The sequence below is a fragment of the Protomyctophum bolini genome (assembly GCF_963924005.1).
Source record: "Protomyctophum bolini genome assembly, chromosome: 21".
Taxonomy (NCBI): domain Eukaryota; kingdom Metazoa; phylum Chordata; class Actinopteri; order Myctophiformes; family Myctophidae; genus Protomyctophum; species Protomyctophum bolini.
In genome coordinates, this window is record NC_137882.1 from 23925841 (window position 1) to 23949989 (window position 24149).

The 24149-nt window shown below is 44.2% G+C and overlaps 1 protein-coding gene across 8 annotated transcripts in view; it reads right to left on the bottom strand.

The window, feature by feature from the left end:
- The window catches only part of svila (supervillin a), a 96527-nt gene that overhangs the window by 14533 nt on the left and 57845 nt on the right, over positions 1–24149 (bottom strand). For 3 of the 8 annotated variants that reach the window (XM_080793906.1, XM_080793907.1, XM_080793900.1), the window contains 16 exons: positions 23914–23988; positions 21248–21887; positions 19965–20112; positions 15463–15595; positions 13087–13140; positions 12123–12197; positions 11489–11545; positions 10742–10913; positions 9502–9588; positions 8031–8117; positions 6856–7033; positions 6118–6290; positions 3656–3811; positions 2024–2160; positions 785–932; positions 5–150 (listed from right to left, as the gene is read on the bottom strand). In XM_080793906.1, coding sequence (XP_080650032.1) covers positions 5–150; positions 785–932; positions 2024–2160; positions 3656–3811; positions 6118–6290; positions 6856–7033; positions 8031–8117; positions 9502–9588; positions 10742–10913; positions 11489–11545; positions 12123–12197; positions 13087–13140; positions 15463–15595; positions 19965–20112; positions 21248–21887; positions 23914–23988 — 2466 coding nt within the window. The remainder of the gene's footprint in view (positions 1–4; positions 151–784; positions 933–2023; positions 2161–3655; positions 3812–6117; positions 6291–6855; positions 7034–8030; positions 8118–9501; positions 9589–10741; positions 10914–11488; positions 11546–12122; positions 12198–13086; positions 13141–15462; positions 15596–19964; positions 20113–21247; positions 21888–23913; positions 23989–24149) is intronic. The other 5 variants (XM_080793902.1, XM_080793901.1, XM_080793903.1 and 2 more) reach the window with 5 other exon arrangements.

The following is a 24149-nucleotide window of genomic DNA, read 5'->3' on the forward strand; positions in this document are numbered from 1 at the left end:
GTACCTCTTTGGAGCTGAGCAGGGAGCAGCGTGGGACCTTGGCCCAGAAGTCATCGTCAGGGACCAGCTTGTCGTCTATCAGACGGTATATGCAGTTTGTCTCCATGATGGCTACCTCGTACAGTTCATCTTCGTCTGGTGTTCCTGCTGCTACAAAAGGTGCAAAGAACAAGGGTTTATTGATTGATTTGCAAGAAGACAATTTCTGTAAGGTACACCTGGCCGCACACTGTATTTGCTCGGTACACGAGTAGGTTCTTATTTAATTCCTCAGGCATGCCTGAGGAAGTTCCGGAGGGACCGAAACGTTGCTTCATTAAATAAGTAATATACTCATGTAGCGAGCAAATACAGTGTGCGGGTGTACCTTATTGCTTGCTTTCATTGATGTCCACTGGCCTACGCACTTGTTGTGCATGTACGCCTAATTTCTGTGTGCGAAAGTTTTCTCCTAAAGAAGACAATTTCTAAAATTTGGTTAATATAGCATCAAAATCAGTTTAACCACTTTAACCATTATGAATGGCTATTTGAAAATAGTCCATCGACAAGCTCAACGTGTCACAATGCAATATGTTGATGATGTAGATCCATTAAAATATTTTCAGATGGGCATCAGTGGCCAATACTGTATGCCCTTCCCAAACATTAATTTGGGGGTCCTTCACATGAAAACGTTTGATAAACAAAGGTAGAGGCGTCTAGAAAATTATAGTAAAACAGCGTACTTGTTTCAAGCATGTTATGTCTATACTGTACGTCTGTTACAGGCTGAAATCCTTACACTGGTAGCTGCCCTGTCCTCCCAGAATCTTCCAGAACTCCTTGGAAACCTGACTGTGTGTGTTGATTCCCTCCTCCATGACCTGTACGTAGTTGGCACGGCAGCCCAGGTCCCTTTTGGTCTGGATGAAGTTGGCCAGTTCTTTAGCCTACAGAAGATAAGACTAACTTTATTATACATTCCTCACATAGTCCTCCTATAGCTTTCTCTGATTCCATTAGAAGTAACTTCAACGTAATTACTTAGTTGAGTAATTAATTGATTGTCTAGCAGTAGTAAATATTCAGACATGCATTTGGAAAAGCCTTTGGAGTGATTTCCCACCGCAGAGCCTAAAACCAATAATTGAATACCAGATCGTTAAAACACTTAAACCCTATACATAAAGTTGACCGGGTTCCCGACGGCTCTCTATACTAGGCCGTCTCTTGTTTTCACTCTACACTAAATATCTTTGCTGAATGTTAGCCCCCAGAATAGCCATGCTGGGGTTCATTTGGCAACCGGTGTGTAGATAGAAATACAACAGTTATTTAGCGTTCTCAGAACCATTCTATGGTGCAGTGGAAAAGAGGCTTACGCTCAGATAGAGGTCAATGACCCTCTCAGTCATCTGGGGGCCATCGGGCCAGCCAGGAAAACTCTGAACAATAGCCTTTGGTCACTATGACAGCGTAGAGCTTCCTGCAGCTGTTCACTTCCCTCCACGAGAGACAGACACACACACACACACACACACACACACACACACACACACACACACACACACACACACACACACACACAAAGCCCACCCACACACACACACACACACACACACGAAGCCCACCCACACACACACACACACACACACGCACACTTCCTGCACGTGAAGCCCACCCTGAACAACAACAGAGCATTTAAAGCAGTGTCAGAGTGGCTCGGCATTGAACACACACACACACACATGGTCACAAGGCTGTGAAGCAACGTTAGGGCCCTTCACCAACATCAGGGCCCTTCACCAACGTTAGGGCCCTTCACCAAGTGTGTTGGTGAACCAAATACAAAGACAGTAATTATCATAACATGGTGGGATGTCTGTCAGTAAATGAGGTGGTATTAGGGCGTGTTTGTTTGTGTGTGCCTCGATGGAGCACGGCGGTAGAGTATCTGCTATCTGCGTGGGGGTTGTGGTAGGTAGGCCGGTCTCGGCCCAAATGTCAGGGCCGCATTATTGACTTCTATAGTCAGACTGACCTTGTTCTTCTCGATGACGTTGGAGAACTCTCCCGTCCAGACGAAGCAGTGGTGCGGGGTCAACAGCAGAAAACAATCCCCGCTGTTCAGGGACGACGCTCTGGGCTCCACTAGCCTGGTCTGGACATGTCGTCGGCCTGGTGTTCCACAGACACAAACAAACAACCACAGAGAGACAGACTTAGCACTTGATGGATCATCATCACAAGTCAGGAGGAACTGTTTACTACAATAGTTAAACCCCCCACAACAAAGAGGTAGCCCCCTCCCGATTTAGTGGATTTCATCTGGGATTATAGATAGCAGGGAGGCTGGATCAGCCAGGATCCAGGAGTGGTTGGGCATGATATATCGGACTGCAGCTGTCTGTCGCCCACAGAGAGAGAGAGACACACAAATAGACCGTTTCTCTCATCTCCCATTTTAGACATTCCTCTGGAGAGCACACCCTTGAAGCAGCATCCTCCACAGCTTTGTAAAAAATGCCAATTACCAGGTTTTGCGACAAGTAGCTCGATGACCCCTATAAGCAACAGGCCCAGTATGATTTGCTATAGACTAGCTTGGGTTTGCCAGACAAGGGGAATCCTTGTAAACATCCGAGGGACATTAAGCTGATCCAAAACATCAGCATTAAGTGAACAGATAATCTGATCTGCTTGGTTAGATTTACAGAAATCTACTGATCCATACAGCAAACAACAAGATGCCCTTTCTAGTATGTCTCTTCCAGGGGACGGTCCTCAATTTCCCTTTTCTAGGGCAGTGCAGGAGATATTTCTCAGCAGTGTGTGACAGCCATTTATTATCAGTATGCTAACAGATAATTAGCACTCGGTCCTCTGAGTGTGTGTGTGTGTGTGTGTGTGTGTGTGTGTGTGTGTGTGTGTGAGCGTGTGTGTGTGTGTGTGTGTGTGTGTGTTGCAACAACAATCGGTATAAGGCGTGCGATCATGCACCACTGCTTCTTCAAACACTGTTCATTATCCATGACTGAAAAGACAGCCTATCTTTTCCAAGCAAAGCCTTGGCAAAGATAGAGAAGAGGTGACAACAGTTGGAATTACAGTCTACTCCTAATTTAGGAGTATACTGTAATTCCAACTGTTGTCACCTCCTAAAAGGGATCACGCTTGTCATCATGGACTGATTTATGCCCACAGCAACAGAAGGAATAATCCTATCCTACAGTATCTTTTATCCTGAAGCAGAGGTTCTCAACCAGTGGTCCTCGCGGAGTTCCAGGTGGTCCCTAGCTAAATGATGGAGTTGGTAGAGATCTCTAACTATTGAGCGTAAAATGAAACCAAATATCATTATAATGCTCTCAAGAGTGAAATTATTGTTAAACATCTGCATTACTTAATTTACAAGAGGTCTACACAATTAGAGAATGTAGAAGAATTGTTATTTTGACCAAAGTTTGCCTGTGATCTATCCTATACGACATCAATACAGCATGGAATTGTGGACAAAATCTTATCTTTAGTTTTGGGTCTGCGAGGCTAAATCCCATCAAGCGGTGGTCCGTGGCTCAAATGTCAAATAAATAATAAAAAAAACTCACTCACTCGCTGTATAGACAATACCCACTATGGATCCCTGTGTGTCTGTTAAGTCCCGTGGACTGACCTTTGACCTGCAGGAGCATGAGCTTCTTGTAGGGCACGGCGCTGTTGTTGGACATCTGCTCGGAGATGTTGACGCTGCGCAGGTTGACACTGCTGAAGTTCTCCTTACTGGCCAGGCCCGCCAGAGCCACCTCGGAGAACCCGGAGTTCTTGTTCACTGCAGCACAGGGAGAGAGAGAGAGTGGGTCATGCACAGATCAAATGACACACACACACACACACACACACACACACACTTTTCCAAGGTCTTTCTCAGCCACATACAGAATTGAACTGGAATTAATTTTAGTACCCAAAAGACACGTTGGGCCACATTCCACATTCTATCACCTCTACACGATATAAATAAATCTGTATGCATAATAATTTATAATGGAAGGCAACAGTCAGCCAACAGATAAAACTTTGCACAAAAGTGTGGTAATTCACAGCCAGCACAACACTCTCTCAGGCCAGAAAGCTTCGGCCTTCATTTTGTCAGCGAGAATCACTGGCAGAGTAGTTTGTTTTTTATTGCTCTCACCGGAGATGTTAGAGGAAATTGTGAGCAACACGCCTTTGACATTAGTGACTCTAGTGATGATGTCACTCTCAAAACAAGCCCACAGACCATGGTCAGCTCACAATGGTAGAAAACCAAGGGCAAGCTTTTGAGTATTATGCATAATGCACTGCATAATAGCAGGAAACTGACAGCGGTCCCAAATGTAGGGCAGTTTAGCAGCATTTATATGGGTTTTACTAGTACAGAGAACACATTTAAAACAATGTGCAATGTTCAGTATGATAATGAATGTTGAGGCCTGGTCCATGGCAAAAAATGGCCAAAAAAAAGAAAGAAAAAAATAGCCCAAATGCATATCTACACATGTGAGCTTATACGTATACAGTATCTACCATTATCATCTTTTCATCTTTTTATTTTTATTGTCAGGTTAAAATTTATTTAAATATTTTATATTTCTCTCCTTTCCAATAGGCCCCTTGGCCACACTCTGAAAACGTTTGTGCTATACACACAGTTACTGTATTTAATGATGCATGATTCTGAACCTGATCAAGGGAATTATTACACAAAGGCTCTCAATCATCTTATTTGTGCTGTGTCAAATCTCTATAGCAGACATTTAACACATTTTGGGCGGGAACCCCTTTGGTGTTAGCATTATGGTAGCTATTGAAAAATAGCAGATCTACACGCTACGAGTGTGTAGGTCTGCTATTTTTGAAAAATCGAAGAACGACTGACATAGAAACATTGTCAGGATGTAGAAGACATTTTTAGAATCTGATCTCAGGTCAACATGGGTTAAACAACGCTTCCAAATGCTGAGTAACCTCTCACAGAACATCAGAGAGCAGCAAAAAACGGAAAATGACCGACTAAAAGCCAAATGCAAACAAAACATCTGTTACAGTTCATTGAAAATGTGTAAATTCTGTTCCCTTTTGACTGGAAATGAATTGAATGAATGAAGTAAGAAAACAGAATTATAAACAATTATTGTGTGATTTGGCCAGATTCAATGAATTGATTAATAGTATGTGACTGTGAGGTATTCATAGAACGTATATTTCCAGGTTCTGCTGTGGCGGGTGATGTAATTGACAGATGCAATAGCTGTAAACAATCAAAAACGTCTCTCTAATTACACAAGATTGCTTTTTGCCAACTCTGGCAGTGATTTCAAGCAGTTTGAAAAGACTGCCTGCTTTTCATTTACATTCCTCTGTCAAAAAATATTATACAAAACAAATAGCAAATTAAACGTAAACTTGAGTATTGCTACTATACATGAATGAACTGTGTGAGTTCATTCATAAACATTTTCTAGACTTGATCTTGGTGTCATTACATCCGGATGGCAACCGCAAGGTTGCCAGTTTGAACCCGGGCTCCCCCAGAGTTAGTGTTGTTCTGTTGTCCTTGAGCAAGACACTGAACCCCAAATTGCTCCCGATGTGCAGGTTGGTGCCTTGCATGGTTTCCACCGGCATCGGTGTGTTGAATGTGTGTGTGTGAATGGGTGAATGTAATGCACAATCTCTGTAAAGCGCCTTGGATAAAGGCGCTATATAAATGTACCATTTATTTACCATCCAATAAAGAATACGTCCAATCGAGAATACAGCCAATTCATCCACACCATAATCCATACAGTCAAGAATCCATCCCCCCAATTTATCCAGTAAAGAATTTGTCTACTCCAGAATACAGCCACTCAGCCCAGTCCACTCGAGAATCTAACCTGTAAATAATTAATCTACTCCAGAATACAGCCACTTGGCCCCAGTCCACTGGAGAATCTAACCTAGAATACAGCCACTTGGCCCCAGTCCACTGGAGAATCTACTCCAGAATACAGCCACTTGGCCCCAGTCCACTGGAGAATCTAACCTGTAACTAATTAATCTACTCCAGAATACAGCCACTCGGCCCAGTCCAACTCCATCCTCACTCACTCTTCTCAGCCTTCATCCTCTTGCTCTCCAGCAGGCCGACGTTGAGTCTCTGCTCGACGTACTCGTGTCTGATGTCCTCTCTGGCGGCGAGCTTCTTCAGAGGGTTCCTGGACGCCTGGACGTTGCGGGACGGTCGCACCGCTCGCCTGTGCTGCACCATCTCCGAGGTCAGCCTGAGGACGGGGTCAGAGGTCAAAGGGTCGGGTGAAGAAGGTCATCATTGACAGAGAGCAGGTTTTAAGGACATTGACTTATAACCGTACGCTTGGAATACCTCATGACGTTGAAAGGAGCAGAGAAACTCATAAACTTGAAAAACCGAATGTTAAAACAAGTCAAACATTGTATTTATTTGTTAACCCATTGAGACCAGATTCTACAAATGTTTTCTAAATCATGACAGTTTTCTGAAAAACCTATGTTCTTATATCAGTGGTTTTCAAATTATCTCATGTCAAGGTCCCCAAAGATATGATGTAAAAACGTTTGCTATGAAAGAATATATTAGCCTAAAAGATTTGCACACGTTTTCACGATTTCTCAAAAATAGCATATCCAAAAGCTCTTAGCGCGGCACACACATGAGCTTGTGGATCTGCTATCTTTCAACAGCTAAAGTGTGAAATAATCGTTAAAGTGGTCAAACGCTAAGGCGACACAGATGCGTTCCAGATCTTAATGGTACTATAGCCCAAAGCATGCGAGCACATCTTCAGCTTTTAGTCCCGGAGTACTCACTTTGGCATCTGAGGACCGAAGATAGCATCAAAGTCATCGTCTATCTGCACCTTGCTGGTGGGGGTGGGGAGCTCGTCCACGTGGCGGTAGAACTTGGAGAAGGTCTCGTCTTCCAGGATCATCACCTCCTTCACCTTCTTCTCAGTCACTGTGATGGTGGCCTCAGGCAGTCCTGGAACTGGAGAGAGAAAATATACGGTTAAAACAGTGGAATGACTGTACTGTACAGTGCCTGTACTACCACCACTAGTGCCTCTCAGTAAATACATAATTTTGCACAACCATTGCTGTGTGTGTGTGTGTGTGTGTGTGTGTGTGTGTGTGTGTGTGTGTGTGTGTGTCTCGACATGATCCTAATCTCAGTGACAAATCATTAGTTGTCTAAAGGGCCTTGCAAACGTGAAGCGAGGAACGCAGCCGTTGTTGCCTGGATCAACACAGGTCTCCTCCAGGTCTGTTGAAGAGGGGCGTGACAACGCAAGCGTAAAAAAAATAAAAAAGCTAAACTGAATCCAAGTCTGGTGAGACGCGCAACAAATTCACGGGACCGCGCTCACGTAAATACGCTTGCGTTGTCGCACCGCGACTTCTCCGAGCAAAAACGCAGGTCTCATTGAAAATGAACTACAGTATAGGCGCGTTTTATCGCTCCCCGTTTGCGAGGCCCTTTACACCAGATGTATAAGTAAGTAGCCTTGGGAACCAACCGAGCCATGGGGTCTTTAGGTCTAGAGCCCATCTCCTGTTTTTGTAGCTTGCTTGAGGCAACTTGATGTACAAGTACATCCCTTGGACATGATCCTAGTATGTCACAGGGACTCAATCAAACCCTTGAAGCTGAGTGCCAAGCAAGGAGCATTGTGTACCATTCTTAAAGATTATTATAGTCTTTGGTATGACTCTGCGATGGAATCCGACCTCCCAATCTCAAGGTTGAGACTGTTCAGACTGCAGATGGAAACAAAGTTTAATGGTGGTCACATTCTACACGTTGGCACAGCCTGGACTTGAACCAAGAACATTCTGCTCACCAAGTCCACATGATCACAAAATGTGGGACACTCACCATCACATCCTTTCCACCGCCTGACAAATGGCGTTGTGGAAAATTGAACCAAGGGTCACCTTTCCAGCGAGGAGCTCTACAACAACTACACTACACAGACGTTACTGACCTGGATTGTTGAGCTTGCCCAGGAAGGATTCCAGTTTGTCCAGTTTTCTGTCAGTTTCCAGGTTTAAGTCTGGTATGGCTTTGATCTCTGCACGCACACACAAACACCCAGACACACGTTAAACCCACATTGATGCAACACATTGTTTTTTTCACTCAGACCTCACACAGGTATGATGATATTTGATTGTTTAGAAGTCATGTTTGACACTAGTGCTTCACCAAGCAATGAATTCTGAACAAGCATTGAGAATGGGTCGACTGGGTAGACTCTTCACTTACATTCAAATGAATGAGATCAAATTTTATCTGCAGGCGATTGCTTGATTAACTTGATTGATTAACTGTCACAAGCATGTCACAGTCACAGTTAATCACTTTCACTTTAATACATTCAATAGTTTGCTGGCTCATGCATTTTTATAGGCAAGACCAACAGCTTTAATATTCTATCAGACATTAAGTAGCCAGATAGAAATATCACTATTAGTGATTTATGATGTTTCATTACTTTAATGATGATGTAAAATGCACACGGTACAACACCAAATGAAATTAGAATACACCTTCAATTTGAGAGATCTCGTCCACGTCTTAAACAAAAAAGGGCAAAGACAACACATTACATACGTGCCAAAATGATGTTTAGGAACCACAAACATACTGTAAGATATTGGCTTCATTCACAAAATGCGCTCTGTTGCTATGGTGCTAATGTTTTTTAGATTAATCTCCGTCCCGGGCATCAAACATAATTAATTAATAAGGCAGAGACCTCCAGTCTCTGGCTTTCACTGCCTTGTATGGTGTTGAAAGGATGTCCACTAATGCAAATCAACATCAGCAGGCATGATGCGCATCCATTTTAGGAGCAACTGGCGTTCATAATCCGGTCCACCTAGGGTTCATACTCCAGTGCATGTTTCATGAATACTATGTTGACCTTCCGTGGGTTCTTTTATAACAAAAGTAACTAGAATTGAAAGAAATTGGTTTTCGTGAATGAGGCCCATTCAGTACATCAGAGGCACACCAAACCTGTGCACAATTATAAATGAAATTGGAAGATTGAATTAGGGACCCGTGTGTAAAATCTGTTCTGGCCAATGGTGACAGTGAAGTACTAAAGTCATAATAGTTAACCACTTAAACCCTATATATACGTAATTGAATTGTTGAATTGTTGTTCCATGAAATATTTGTCTATTATTAGAGTTCTACTGGTGACTAACTGTCCGTGACATTCCTTCAATAGAAAAACATGTTAAAATAAAAAGAGTTCAAGTGCTTAAGGGAGGGACAAGTTAACCTGTCCGCCTGTATTCAATTATCACGTGACGTAGTTGGACAGTGGCAGGAAAAGTTAAAAGTGGACAGTGGGAAACAAAAGTGAGAGGAAGTAAAAATAAATAAATAGCTACAAATAGACAGTGTGGGAAAGTTAAAGATAAGAAGAGAGAGATACTACTGACCATCCAGAGGCTTGGAGATGGCCGGCGTGTTGGTCTTGGGTTTGGATGGAGATGGAGACGGCTGGAGGGCCGAGGGGGCAGCCAACCCTGGTACACAAACAGAGAACTACGATGTGCTGCCGTGTATAACATTTCATACAATCATTCATTGATGACAAAAAGATCAATACCTGCAAAATTCACTCGGAATTAAGTTTAATGAATTAGGACGGACATGAGGGTCATTAAAAGATTGGGGTGACCCCTGACATTTTGTTGACCACGCACGTGGGTGGCAACAGTGAGCTGTGTGAGGTCGTTGGCCGCGCACATGCGCCGCCACAATGTGGTGCGTGGTGAGCTTGAAGATTTTTTGCAGATTTTAAATGTTTTTAAAACGTCAAGCTCCTTAGTGGATCCTGCCAGCCCGGAATTGAACTAGTGTGTCAGTTTTCCATTAGCCATGCATGTTGCTAATTCCTTTGCTAAGCCCACGAACCAAACACCCATACAAAACCCACCACCAGCTGGGCCTTCTCTCCTGGACCCTCGCTAATAGGATAACAGGCCAGCCATGAAAGCATTCACTGTCTGAGTAAAGACCACACAGTGACCACTTCGAGCTGCCTGTTGGAGGGGGGGGGCAGTTGATAAGGGGGTCTCTGGGTAATATGACTGATCTATGGACCAACGTCATGGTCACTAGTGTACTGCGGTAGTGGGTTTATTAAAAACAAATATATAAAAAATGATGTTGCTATGAGGCACAGAGGTAGCTCCCGGCATGAAAGGTATAATAACCTCCTATAGACAGCTGTGTGTGTGGCTGTGTCCCTGGGTCTGTCCCTGGCTGTGTCCGAGCACGAATATAGCGTTATCGCATTTGTTCACCACCAAGTGTCACTGTTGCACAGCCGAACACACAGTCAGACACAGAAACACAGGCCAGGGAGGAGGGCTTGTACAGTACAGTACAGTACAGTACAGTACAGTACAGCATCGGTAGATTGTGGGGCTCTCAAGTGGTCGGTAGGAGGGCATTCCACAGGCGCGGGAGGGCATTTGTTCACCACCAAGTGCCACTGTTGCACAGCCTAACACACAGTCAGACACAGAAACACACAGGCCAGGGAGGAGGGCTTGTACAGTACAGTACAGTACAGTACAGTACAGTACAGTACAGTACAGCACAGCACAGCACAGCGTGGGGGCAGTGGAGCAGATGTCATCAAAGACTGTAATGACTGACCACCACACTGACCTTTCTTGACCATGCGCGCGGCCACGGTGAACTGCGTGGAGTCGTTGGCCGCTCCCTTTCCCCTGGACTTCCAGGACTCCTCCCGGGCCACTATGAGCTGCTTCCGGTCCTGGATGGTCATCTGGGCCTCGATGTGCTGGCTCTCCTCCACGTCCTCCGCTAGTATCCTCTGCTGAGGTGAGGAGGAGCAGAGGAACAAGGCACTGTCGTTAGACAAAAACCCTCCGGAAGAGAGACGGCAACACAACACTTCCACAGTGCAGGGCCACGCTCACAGGACTCCACAGTAGCCAAGCAGCACAAGGGCATTAATAACATCTTAACCACATCTTTTCCTGACACAAACACAAAAGCATTCCCTTCCCAACATTCAGAGAGCATCACGCCTGGTTTAGAGTTCTCTGCCGGACGGTGATGTCATTCACAACACCAAGAGCCAGACGTGTAAAATGAAAAGCAATCAGTCACACCAATTGTACGAGTTGCTGTTTTATTGCTTCACGTCAAGTTTTTTAAGTGAGACAAAGCAGACAAAGTATGACACAAGCAGACGAGTTCTGACAAGAGTGACAATAACGTCATTTTAGTAACACAGTGTGAGCACAAACACAAATCGCTGAGCAGCTAGGGACTTTCGATTCATTGTATTAATAGGACTGCAAGAAGGGCGGGGTGTTAACATTGTTTAACTTAAATCTTGTTAAGTTAAATAACAGTGCTGCGTTTTGGACAGGTGTGGTCGGTCACCTTCCGCCTCCAGGGATGTCTCTCATCCACCTGCGGTTGACTGGGGGAGACGTCGGCCTTCACAACCAGAGGGAGGGACACGGGACGAGGGATGGAAGAGAGAGGGGTCAGGATAGAGAGAGATAAGGAGGAGGGATGGAAGAGAGAGGGGTCAGGATAGAGAGGAGAGATGAGAGAGCAGCCCTATATCGTTGGCTATATAGGCAATGAAGCCTATAAGTCATGCTACGTAGATTCATAGGCGTGTGTCAGAGCTTTGATAGAGTGAGGAAAGAAAGCAGTGAGCAAGGCTGGTGAGGAAATATAGTATGGGTGGTAAAATATACAAGAACACCCTATATTTTAAAGGAATCTTTGGCATTTCATAATATTTTGACCAAAGGAGCTGCTACGTGGATTCTTGTCACTATTTCTGTATCAGGAATGTCAAATCTATTGTCCTTGGAGTGTGCTCGACATGTGCCCATTATTTCAAATTCTACAGACACGCCTATACTAATATTTTGTTTCTTAAAATAAATAAACAGAGCATGTTAATAATAAGGGTGATGATCTATGGATGTCAGCTGTAAACTATTAGGGGTCCGAGCGAGCAGGCAGACAGCAGACAGCAACACCTGATCCAACTGCCTACCTGGCTCAAGGGCTCATCAGGGAGAGAAATATGAACAGGGGGCTCAGGAGAAAAAGTACAGGCAAAGACAGGCTCCTATTGATGCATGGCCATAGAACGTGGAATAACACACACCCACACACAGACACACACACACGCAAAACATACACCCACACCAAAATGGGGACGGAATAAACAGTAGAAGTGGCTGGAATGGAAACAGAACAGGAAAGAAAGCACAAGTGTGCCAGACTGTTGGAATTAGATGTCACTGATCCACAGCAGGTATAGGGAAGAAGGGCTCAGTCCTTGAGGTTTGTTAATGAAAGAAGGGAATGTTGCCGTCAGTGCATCCAGTCTCATACATTACAACAACACCCACATTCTTTATGTTTATCAAAGTCATGCAGTTAAGAGAAAATCTGAACAGAGACGGAGATGGCCTTGGCCATAGTAGGAGAGTTAAATATCATCACCACTGAAACTCTGATTTAAGACCATTTATTTCAAACGCACGCGCACACAGACACACACATGGATACAGACCACACACACACACACACACACACACACACACACACACACACACACGAGAAAGCCTTGATAAAAGTCTGATTTTGACATTTTGATTAGAGCACTTAAAAGCTCACACAACAAACGTCAGTGCAACACCAACACCACCATCACCATGATTGTAAGCCGGGACACACACACAAACACCATAGCGCCACGACTTAGTTGCAATACCTTATCTACAGACAAGCAAACATACACACAAACCACTGCCGGTGGGTATCACAACACCGTGTTACACTGAGGGTTGTATTTATCAAGGGATGTACTGTATATATGCTCTACAGAAAACTATTGATTGTGGATTGATGACTTTGAGCCACTTGATAAATACCCTTCCTCTGTGTTGAGTGAGGGTGAGAGTGTGTGCCTGGGTTCTGGCCTTATGAAACCGGTCTTCTTAAGTTCTTACCCAATGCTGATCGGACACATCATACTCATCGATCATCATGGGCACTTCATCGTCCTACAGAACCGTGACCAGGTGGGGGGAGAAAAGGTACATAATGTTCTGAAGAGCCCGGTCCAAACAAACAGCACCGAAGATCCGATCGGCCCCAAACTCACAATCATCATCATTCATCATCTCTATTTGCAGCTAATTAGTAGAACTTCAGGAGCAGCAGGACCACACCTCAAACACATCACTTCTGTTCTCCTATACTAGCCTCTCGATCTCCCTTCCGTTTGCTATTGCATTCATCTACGTTTCTTACAATAAAATCTACTAAGCGCATCTTGATCACTGGTGTGGTCCTCGCTAGAGAAACATCTCACTCATCTCACTGTGAGATTCCTTTCGTCTGAATGCCCATTATTACACTACTAGGGCAAAAACAACAGATGACTGTATTTACTGTAACCTCTCAGCATTCTGTTCCAGTCTCATTAGCCTGTCCTTACTGTCCTTTTCCTTTGATGCATCGCAGGAAATTATGGAAGTGATTGGGTTCACTGGCTCCGCTGAATGGGAGGATGAGAAAAGTAGAACAACAACTTCCTAATCTAATTTTGAACCCTAAGCCAAGCCTTGAACTTGATTAAGGAGACTTTTCTTATGCTCTTTGATTAAAGTATTGTGAACTATTCCCCCTGCACTTTTGTCTTTTTAATCATGGCCAGGAAAAGGACTGCTCCAAGCCCAATGTGTCTGATATTCCACCAAAGGGGAGTCGACAACAATACAAAACCCATCGGAAAACATGTTTCGGAGCCCAAAATTAATTACACAAAGTAAAAACAGAAGTTGGAAAAATGGTTGGAAAACAAAACACTCTAAGCTAAGCTGAACAAACTCGGATAATGAAAATGCCAAGCAAAACAGTTGTTGGATGGAAAGATACAGCAGGCGGTGTTGCGAATAATTCTAAACAGAGAGGTGTGTCATGTAGTCACAGTCCAACCCGCCCTTTCAGAAACAGAACCACACTCCACATGCAGGGATGGAAATGAGGTTTATTTTGAAAGGAGAAAAAAAGAACATGCAAACGGAGTAAAAAGGCAAACAAAAATGATGGAGAGGTTTACAGAAAACATGCAGTCTAATGAGATGTAAGGTTCAAATTATAGTCTGCTCTGAGTGAAAATATAGAGCTTAAGTTGGGTGAAGAGTTAGCCGTCATACAGTTGGTTAGCGAAAAACTAAACAAAAGCAAATTAAGTATATATAGCCATATCTTCTTATAAAGATATGAATTGAAACCAAGTAGGTAACTCAGAACCCACATTAAAGAGTACTGTGGACTATGTAAACTATTGAATGGTGCACTATGAAGGATTATCAAATCATTGCTGTTGGGCATTAACACTTTTCATGAGTTAAATATTCATAAAACCCTCGAACAGAGCTTGCAAATTGACTATTTTAGCTACTTTTCCACAACACTACCATACATATAAAAAGAAGGAATTAATTTATGCAAAAACACAATAAAAATATGAGATATAGAGAATCAACGCTTCTGCTCGACAGCGACAAAAAGCTACTGAATGCTGAAACCATTACTAGATACTACATTTCTGCTGTTCAAGAACATGCACATGACTTATGTAATACAACTGCAAGCACATGAAACAGGTGTTGCAAAAGGTGCAGATCAGAAGAGAGAAACAGAAAGACAGATCAGAGGACAAAAGACAACACAACCTCTCTGTTTAGATATATCCACAACTGGTTTGGTTTGAATCTACCTAAAGAACTATAATATATCCAACTATTTCAACAGATGTTCCTACAGCTCAAAAGGCAGATACCCTACAGAAAGCCAGTCTTTGCTATACACCGATGGTTCTCAAACTGAACCAGGGGGGTCCCCAAATAAATTTCAAGATTGTATTCTCACTCAACAGTAAACAAAACTACATACTGTACAGTAAAGTGTATACAATGTATCTGCACATTTCTAAAGTGACAGTTAAGGAGACCTATTCAATAACTCTAAAAGGAAACGGAAAAAAGAAAACAAACTATAACAAAGAATGGTCAAATATTGGCCAAACATTACTTATGAACGAGGCACATTTTCTTGAAAATGGCCGATCAACGCGCTCGCAGAAGATCGCCTATATTTTCACAATATTTATCTGTGGAACCGAGCCAAACGAAATGTTATGCCTCAACTCCTGCCTACGATTCCACGTGCTTGACCCGGGCAGGAGGTTCCCGTTTCAAATCACATTATTTATTATGAGGCCTGAAAAGCCTGAAAACTTTGAGAACCACTGCTGTTATACTGTACGGTACGGTACGTTCCCGGTCAAAGGCTGAAGGTGTGGATCAGGCGGTTACCTTCTTGTTGAAGCCCTGCTCCACCTCCCAGAGCTGAGCGTGGCGCTCGGCCACCGCCAGCTTCACTCCTTCCTGCTTCTTGTTGATCCTGTTCCTCCAGTCATCCTCACCGCTCTTCTTCAGCAGTGCCAGTCTAGACAGATGATGGAAAACAGAGATGTCGGGAAGAATACGTGAAGACGGAGACTGGAGAAATCTCACAGACAGACGGCAGCACCCGCATATTAAAAGGTGGTGTAAGGGATATAGTTTCTGTTGAATATTTATTCTGATAGTTATCATTGCTCTATAGAGTGTTCCGTAACAGCCAGGGGTCTCCTCGTCACCCCAACTCTTTAACAAAAAATAAACTTTTCAGGTGGGTCACCAATTTCCTCCAAATCAGGATGAATGAGACAGTTCTGGGAATAAGGAGTACGGACAGAGACCGGCGTTGAAAAGGGTAATTCGCTCCGCAGAGATCATCCTCGATGTGAGCTGCCTAGTCTAGGCCCTAGAGGACCTCTACATCCACGCTGCCTCTACAGATCACTGTAGATCACCAACGACTCCACCCACCACTACTAAAGCCTGTTCACCCCTCTACGGTGGAATACAAGAGCCTCAAAGCACAAAGGAAAGGAAGAGTTTTTTTTCCCCCACAGGCCATCAGACACTTACAGTAAATAATAGGAAAGAAAGAGTGACTGTGCACTATGCACTTTCGCTGTTATGTTTTCAGTGATTTATGATGTTTTATTGTAGTGGAATTGTGTATTGTGGAAGACTGTGTCCCAGGGATAGGGCTATACTCTCTCCCATGCACATGAGGAGCCACGCCGTTATAAGAGGAAACAACGGCTTGTGCTTGTCTACTCATCCATCGAATAGACGAGAGACTCTGTCATTATTGTAGTGGAGCTTAAGAGCCAAGTCTTTCACATGTACTATACTGTATACCAGCTGTATACCAGCTCAGTGGCCTTGTGGTTAGAGTGTCCGCCCTGAGACTGGGAAGTCGGGGTTCAATACCTGGCCGGGTCATACCAAAGACTGTAAAAATGGGACCCAGTGCCTCCCTGCTTGACACTTGGGGGTAAGTCCCTGCGATATACTATAGCGTCATGTCCAGGGGGTGTACTTGTACATCAAGCTGCCTCACGCTACAGAAACAGGAGATATAGGCTCCTGCCCCTATGGGCCTCATGGCTCGGCAAGGCTATTAACTTACTTACTATACTGTATACCTAACCAGTGCATCTACTAAGTGGCAATAAAGACCATCTAAAGTGAATCTAATCATTATCAGCTTCAATTTTATAGCGTTCCAATTCCATTTGTCTGCTCATTTGTTTCCCCGTTTCATCACTTCCTATTTCACTTGTTTATCCTGTAGGAGTTATCTTGAACGGATGAAATTGGCATCGTGAAACTGAACACGTACTTTCTGTTTAGTAAAGAGATGGAGAGACCGGCGCAAACCCCTGATGAGGAATCGTTGTTCTAGGAAAATGATTCATAACAGAATATAGACCTATTTAACGTGACATTTTAACAAAACAAGGTAATTTATGAGAGAGAAAACATTGGCTAGCCTTTGCATGCTTCTAGCACTAAATTGAATTTTCCCTAACCCTAACACAGTTACTTAGAAGTGAAGGCCAAAAAGATGTCATCACTTTGAGGGATGCACTCGTGTTTCTGTAAGACTGTGAGGACATTTTGGCCTCGATGAGGACAGGAGTACATCAGGTAATTTAATGAGAGAAAGTCACAGTACATTACCAGAAAACATAGACAGAGTCTATACTATAGCACACGGTTCATCTCTTCACACAGCTAGGGGATCTCTTTCACAACTAGGCTTGCATTTTTTACTGTAACAAGAATCTCTTTTCCCCCCATTAGCCTCTCTACTGTACTTCACTCTGTCACAACACTGAGGTGAACACAGAACAGGGTTTTCCAAAGTTTGGCTTCCAAACGAGCGTGTCCACAGGCTCTCTGCAGTGAAGCAACAGGACGCTAAACAGAGCCAGCAAAGCGTGTCATTTAGCAGCCACCACGCTTACAAATACTGTGACCGTCTGGAATATAGCTAAACACTAGTGACACATGAGCACGTTCATTCACACCAGACGTCACTTATGGGGAGATGTCAGTCAGTGTAACTGGAGCTGGGAGTAACTGTATGCCCTCAGTTCATTCAGGTCCCTTCATTATACTGTCCTGTTTCCTACACCCTGGTTAACCACATTAAGTACAGTATATCGACAGACACAGACAGACAGACAGACAGACAGACAGACAGACAGACAGACAGACAGACAGACAGACAGACAGAGCAGTACATTTAAGAATAGAAAGCTTTAACAGTAAAGCTACTGGTTAGTACTAAGCCTTATAGTTTAGTCTCTTGAGTCCACTACTATAATTATGAATCCATCCATTTATGGACATTTCAATATCCAGTTATATGCGTTTATAGAACATAAAGTACAGCACAGTAGAGTGTCTTTGTCCATTTGGGTCCCAGGGAGATAGATAACGGATTTAACTTTTGGCATCAAGCTTAAAAAGTTGAATAACTCAAGCTCTAAGAAGCACTACACTGAGATAATGTGATTAAAGCACTATAGTGGCTATGATTAACGCACGTACACTGGCAAAATGTAATTACACACAGTTATGCTGAATATGCACGATGAGATCACAGACAGTCATACTAAAACATGTTGCATAATTAAAGAACAGAGGTTCACTCATTGAGCACTAATTCTTAATAGTGGGAAGCAGACCAGCTTGAACAGAGAGAACCAGGGGAGGGGGACGCATGTTTGGATGGGTTTCTCTCTCTCCGTCTTACAAACCGCCTCACTGTGTCCCAGTGAGGGGACATGCTGTTCCGACCGGTTTTGTACCAAAAGACAGGATAAAAAGGAACATTGACTGGACATAGCCAGCTGTATGTCTGAGACAGAGCGCTGTGAGAGAGGGGGATTGTTGCGCAGACGCACAGAGAGATCTATTAACACATGAAAACGCCATGAAAGAATGTGAGAGATGTGAGAGCAGCATGTTACACAGACGTAGACATTTAGGTCTGCATCATGCATGCAATGTGTATTGGGCAGCAAAAAAAAAGGAAAAGAAACAGTGTCAGCGACGTGCGCTGCATGTGTGCGTGTGCTGCATGTGTGCGTGCCTGTCTCCGTAGTAGCACACACAAATCCATTACATCAATCAATTTGCAGCCAGAGTGTAGCTTAATAGCTCAGCCAGCAGACTGTGCTTGGTAACATTGTTGAGATGACATAACTGTACTTATGCAATCAATGCTGGACGTGCACGAGCAGCTAAATCCAGCACACCCAGTTACGGATTTATCGATTAGTATACTAGCAAACACGACAGAGATCATGGAACACATGCTGTACTGTAGGATTAAGCTTTTTAAAGCCCTGTTTTTAACAATGTACCACCTACGGTACCACAATTTGTATTTGAAGTATTCTGGGATAGCATTGCAGCAGATAAGGCAAATTGACAAACTAACCCAGATTCTCTGCTCCCAGCTGGGTGCAGGAAACTGGGACTATAGAACTATAATAGAAAAACACGATTGTCAAGCATGACAATGAAAAAAAGGTGAAAAGACCTGCATAATTACCAAGGGAACAACAATTGGACACAAAATGTCACAAATATAACGCTTCTTTCCTTCCTACTGTAGAAGCACAAGCAGCATTTAATGTTTGAACAGAAAAGTATGTTCCATCCATTCCAGTTCTCTACTATGAAATGCTCTGTCCTGCCGTCACTGACCACAATAGTACTGAGACTAAAACTGAACGGTTTGTTATCATTGTGATAAATCTTCTCATTCTCCTGCTAACCTACTTCTCACGAGAAGAGTTGAGGTGGAGGTTGTGGTGTGTTTTTCTTGGTCTACTGCAGAATGAACCGAGAACCTTAATTAATATAAACAGCTGTAATAACAAGGGAAATGATTGCAGGACAATCCATAGTCCCCCATCAGGAAAAGCAGTGATTGGGCTTTTAGGTTCACAGTGACCCACTTTTGGTAAAACACACACACAGTGCTTAACTAGATTTTAACCCAATAAGTTTGGTCATCTTTGGTATAGGGGCCCAGGATATGCTCTGTGAGATCACACAGCGATAGAAGGACGGAGGGAAGGCACAGGATGGGCGGGGGGGACAAAAAATAATGGTAACTGAAAAAGTAAAACCATATTTTTAAATACACAACTTGTCTGACGACCGAAACGTTGCTCGATAAATCTAAACTCAAGTGAAGACACTGTGCGGGATTCTTTTTTTCTCTACTTTTCAGTTCCAGTTATGCGACGCACCTGTCCATTGTAGGTGTGCAGAAGGACTTTTTCTTATAAATACACAACTTAAAATAATTCTCTCTCTCTCTCTCTCTCTCTCTCTCTCTCAAAAACAAACATGGAGCTGATTGAAGCCTTGCTGACACGCAATAAGAAGAGGCTCACCTGTCTTTGATGGACATCTGTCTGGCTGTCATTGCGTCTGTCGTCTCTTCTCCCTGTCCAAAGCCGTCGATGTATGTGTCCAACGCTGCAGGATGAGACACGCTTCTGCTGGGTGAACCGGACGCTGCCCTAGAGGACTCCTGCAGCTCTGTAGAGGGCAATACACAGAGTCAGAGAGAGGTGGAGAGAATTAGAGACAAAGATGTTAGTTAGTTTCAGTTATTGTCCACGTGTGGAAATGTCTTCGGTCTCAACAGTAAAAAACAGCAACAACACTTACACAATTATTTTCTCATGGCAAAAAAGTGCAGGACAACAGTGGCAAATACACCAGAAAAACAACAAAGTGAGACATGGTATAATGTAGTGCCTTAATGGCATTGAGACAGAATAGGGGAAAGAAAGATAATCAAAGACGGAAACAGTGAGAAATATAATGAAGAGAATAACAGTATAGGCTATCAATACACCTAGACTAGCAGCAGGTTGAAGCAGCAAGCAAGCAACAAACAACACCCCCACACCCCACACACACAGCTCAGAATCACAACCTCAGCAACATACAGAACAGCATGAGAAGCCTTTTCTCATCAAGAAGCTCTCAACAACTTCTTTTTTACAAGTCAAAGTAGGGATGCAAATCATGCAATTCACAGCCCTGTGAGACAGCAGCGGTGGTTAAAACTGTTCTCAACCTCTCTTGCTCTTTGTCCCTCCCCGCTTGCCAATGTGTGGAGGATAGAATTAGCCCTCTCTCTGGCGTGTGACATATTTCATCTGACTGTCATGCTTAATGATAAGCTAAAAAAGGGACGATGCACACAGACAAACCTAGGATGGGACTCTAGTCACGTCTGCCCACAGACCGCAACCTGACGTCCGTGTAAACATTACATTTCTCACAGAAGAGGAAATGTGGTTTCAAAAGAAATATAGTACAGTAGCTATTGTCTGTCATTTTCACTTGACAGCGAGAGTGATACTTTAGTTTACTCTAAAAATAAATACAGGCTATCTAAGGCTGCAGTGCTATTTTCTCTACTAATCAGATACACACAATTTTGACACCGCATTCTTTTCCCCCTGAAGTTTCAGGTGAAGATAATAAGATAATAGTAAATATATTCAGCTAGTTCAGTTTGTTCAAATTATGATAGCAAAAACAGAGAGGGAGATTAGAGAGATGAATAAAGTTAGCTGGTAGAACTATAGAACACAAATAACAGCAGACGTCACTGAACTCTGAATCCCTCCAAATCTCCCACCTGTCCCGATAGACTCACCTTCAGTGACCGCCCTGCTCCTGTGGATGTCTGGGTAATGGAGTTCCTGCGAGGAATTATACCTCTCCCTCCGATGGCCTCTCGGCTCCTGTCTGTCCACGAGAGGCTGGTTCTCTGAGCCATACACGGCCCCGTCCGCCCTCCCCCTGAGCTGCTGTTGCTGCTGCTCCTCCCCCACCTCCTCCCCCTCCTCCTCTCCTCCCCTCGCTCGTCCCGCCTGGGGGTGAGGGAGAGGGGCCTGCTTCACCGCACTCTCAGGGGAGGGCAGCCTCCTCTTGCCCCCTGCCAGGTCCCCTTCCTCCTCTCCTCCCTGAGGTAGGGCTCGGTTGACGATGTGGCCCCCCTGGTGGTCCACGGAGCTCCACCCTGATGGGCCTGAGTCTGTGGTCGTCTGAGGGGGTAGAGGCCTGCTGCTGTGGCCCCCCTGGTGCGCCACGGAGCTCCACCCTACAGGGCCGTCTGTGGTCTGAGGGGGTAGAGGCCTGCTGCTGTGAGGGGGGAAAGAGGAGGGCTCGAGCTGGGCAAGGTGGATGTCCCCGGCGTGGGCTGTGGAGACGGTACCTCCTCCTTGTCTCAAGGCAGAGGAAGAGGACGAGGAAGGGAGGTGGTGGCCAAGTCTGGCACCTGCTCCGTTGTGAAGCTGTGTAGTGTGTAGCAGAGAGAGAGAGACAGAGAGAGAGAGGGGAGAGGGAGAGAGAGACGAGAAAAGAGACAGAACGAGAGAGGAGAGTGAATAAAATTAAAAATTAAGAATAACAGTGTTAGAAAGAACGACTGACACAGACAGAGAGAGAGAGAGAGACAGAGAGAGAGAGACAGAGAGAGAGAGAACTGGGTCAGTTTGGGGAGGTATGGAAGCAGCCTAATCAGCAGGCCATCCTGTCGAACACAGAAAAGGGCCAGGCAAGGCAGACAGACAATGGCACAGAATCACGCTGAGTAATCGCTGCCTGACTGACTCACCGCACTTCCTGTGCATCAAAAGGCTGCCTGTTCACTCGGGTCAATCGTAGCCCACGTGACAAAAGCCATGCCAGCACACACCCCCCCCCCCCCCCCCTCTCCACACACACATAAACACAACTCCAACAGGCCACAATGCATCCAGATATAGCCAAATTACTCCAATGCAGACTCCGATAGGGTGCAAGTTCATAACCATTTCACTAGCAGTTCTGTTCTAAATCAAAACAGACTTTGGTTCTTGCATTCTGGGCACAACGTTTTGGAACCGATTAGGAATAATAAAAAGAAAACTTAATTATTTCTTTATTACCCAGCAGTAATTTGCCGTGGGTGAGGGTATGATTAGGTCGTGCTGAAGTGCCCACTGCCCAATCAACTGTCACCTTGGGGCGACGCAGTAGCTGTGGATAGTGTCTGTGACAGAATTCTCAACAGAGAAGATGTTGGAATTTAACTGGGCACAACGGAACCAAAAAACTGCAATAAACATTGACCTTCTACGGTTCACAGAATGGCTGCATACCAGCAAGGTCAAGGCATCGGCACCTGCCGTGTTCACGGCCAACTCCCTTCCCACACGGTTGGGAAATTCCAGTGGAAGGACATTGACAGTAATACATCTAGACTATAATAATACATTTCAGGTGTTGATCAAATGCTATTTTCTTGTTGCCTACATGTCGTGCAATAAAAAAAATCAAGCAAATATAATCTTGTCCTGACTGTCTCTGGAGTGTGCAGTCCCTTAGCTTCCTTTTACTGGGGAAGTTCTCTTCCACCTGGATGTGCTTGAGAATATATAATGTATATATATATATATATATATATATATAAATAATCAAATACATTATTGACGATCTGTATCTATACAATTGTGAAGAAGTCAGATTTCTTTATAAATCCAAAGTACAAATCCGTAACAATGTTTATTGAAGCTTTACAAAGCTGCCATTAAGTTCAACCATGCCTCCAAGCTTCTGTTTTCGACCTTCTCCTTTCCCACTCGCCGACTCAGACTGTGGGAATACCAAATAGAACACAAATACCCCATTTGTGGGCGAATGATGAATTACACTCCTCTTGTTCTCCGCTGCTTCAGCACAGAGGTTTCATTCATGGTCATGCCCAGCAGGCAGAAACACGGACAGCGGTGGTATCCACAATGCATCCACGATTCATCACGCATCACTCGTCCCCACCATGACACAGCAGGCTGATGAAGGACTGGCTTAACAGTACGTACGGTAAGCCACACGTGTCTCTGAATCACACGTTTAAAAGCGTGGGCCATGCAACGATTATTTTTTTTTGCAAAAACTATGCATCTCACTTAACCACTTGAGACCCAGCATCCATATTCTGGGGGGAGGGGGACGGACATAAGCCAAAAATAGCAGATCTACAAGCTCACAACGTGTCAAATTGCCAACACGTTGTGACATTGTAGATGGGCTATTTTTGGCGAAGAGATATGATTGTAGACGGAAAAAGCAGTCCCAGACTCCCAGTACAGAGCAAACGTATGTGCAATTAACTCTAGAGGACTCAAGTGGTTATTAAAACGGCCTCAGAGTCATTGCCTCGGTTCGGTTGTACTGTAACTGTACTGTAACTGTATAGGCCTCTGTGGTTCAGCAGTGACTTTGCGCCTGCCGGCCCGGCCGGCCACACTGTTGGCCCCACTGGGCGATCAAGCTTACTTGCAGGTGTTCTATTGGGCTGTCAGACTCAGACAGCTCCTCCTCATCACTGAGGTCCTCAAAGTCTGAGGCCTCCTGGAGCAGAGACAATCACATACACACACACACTGAGCCTTTGTTCAGACCTTTTCACTTTAAAATATAGACACAAGTGTTGAATCTCAAGCTAGCCTGAAATCTGTGCAAGTTGATTTTAATACAGTACCTTAAAAAAATGAAGAAAAGAAAAAAGTGAT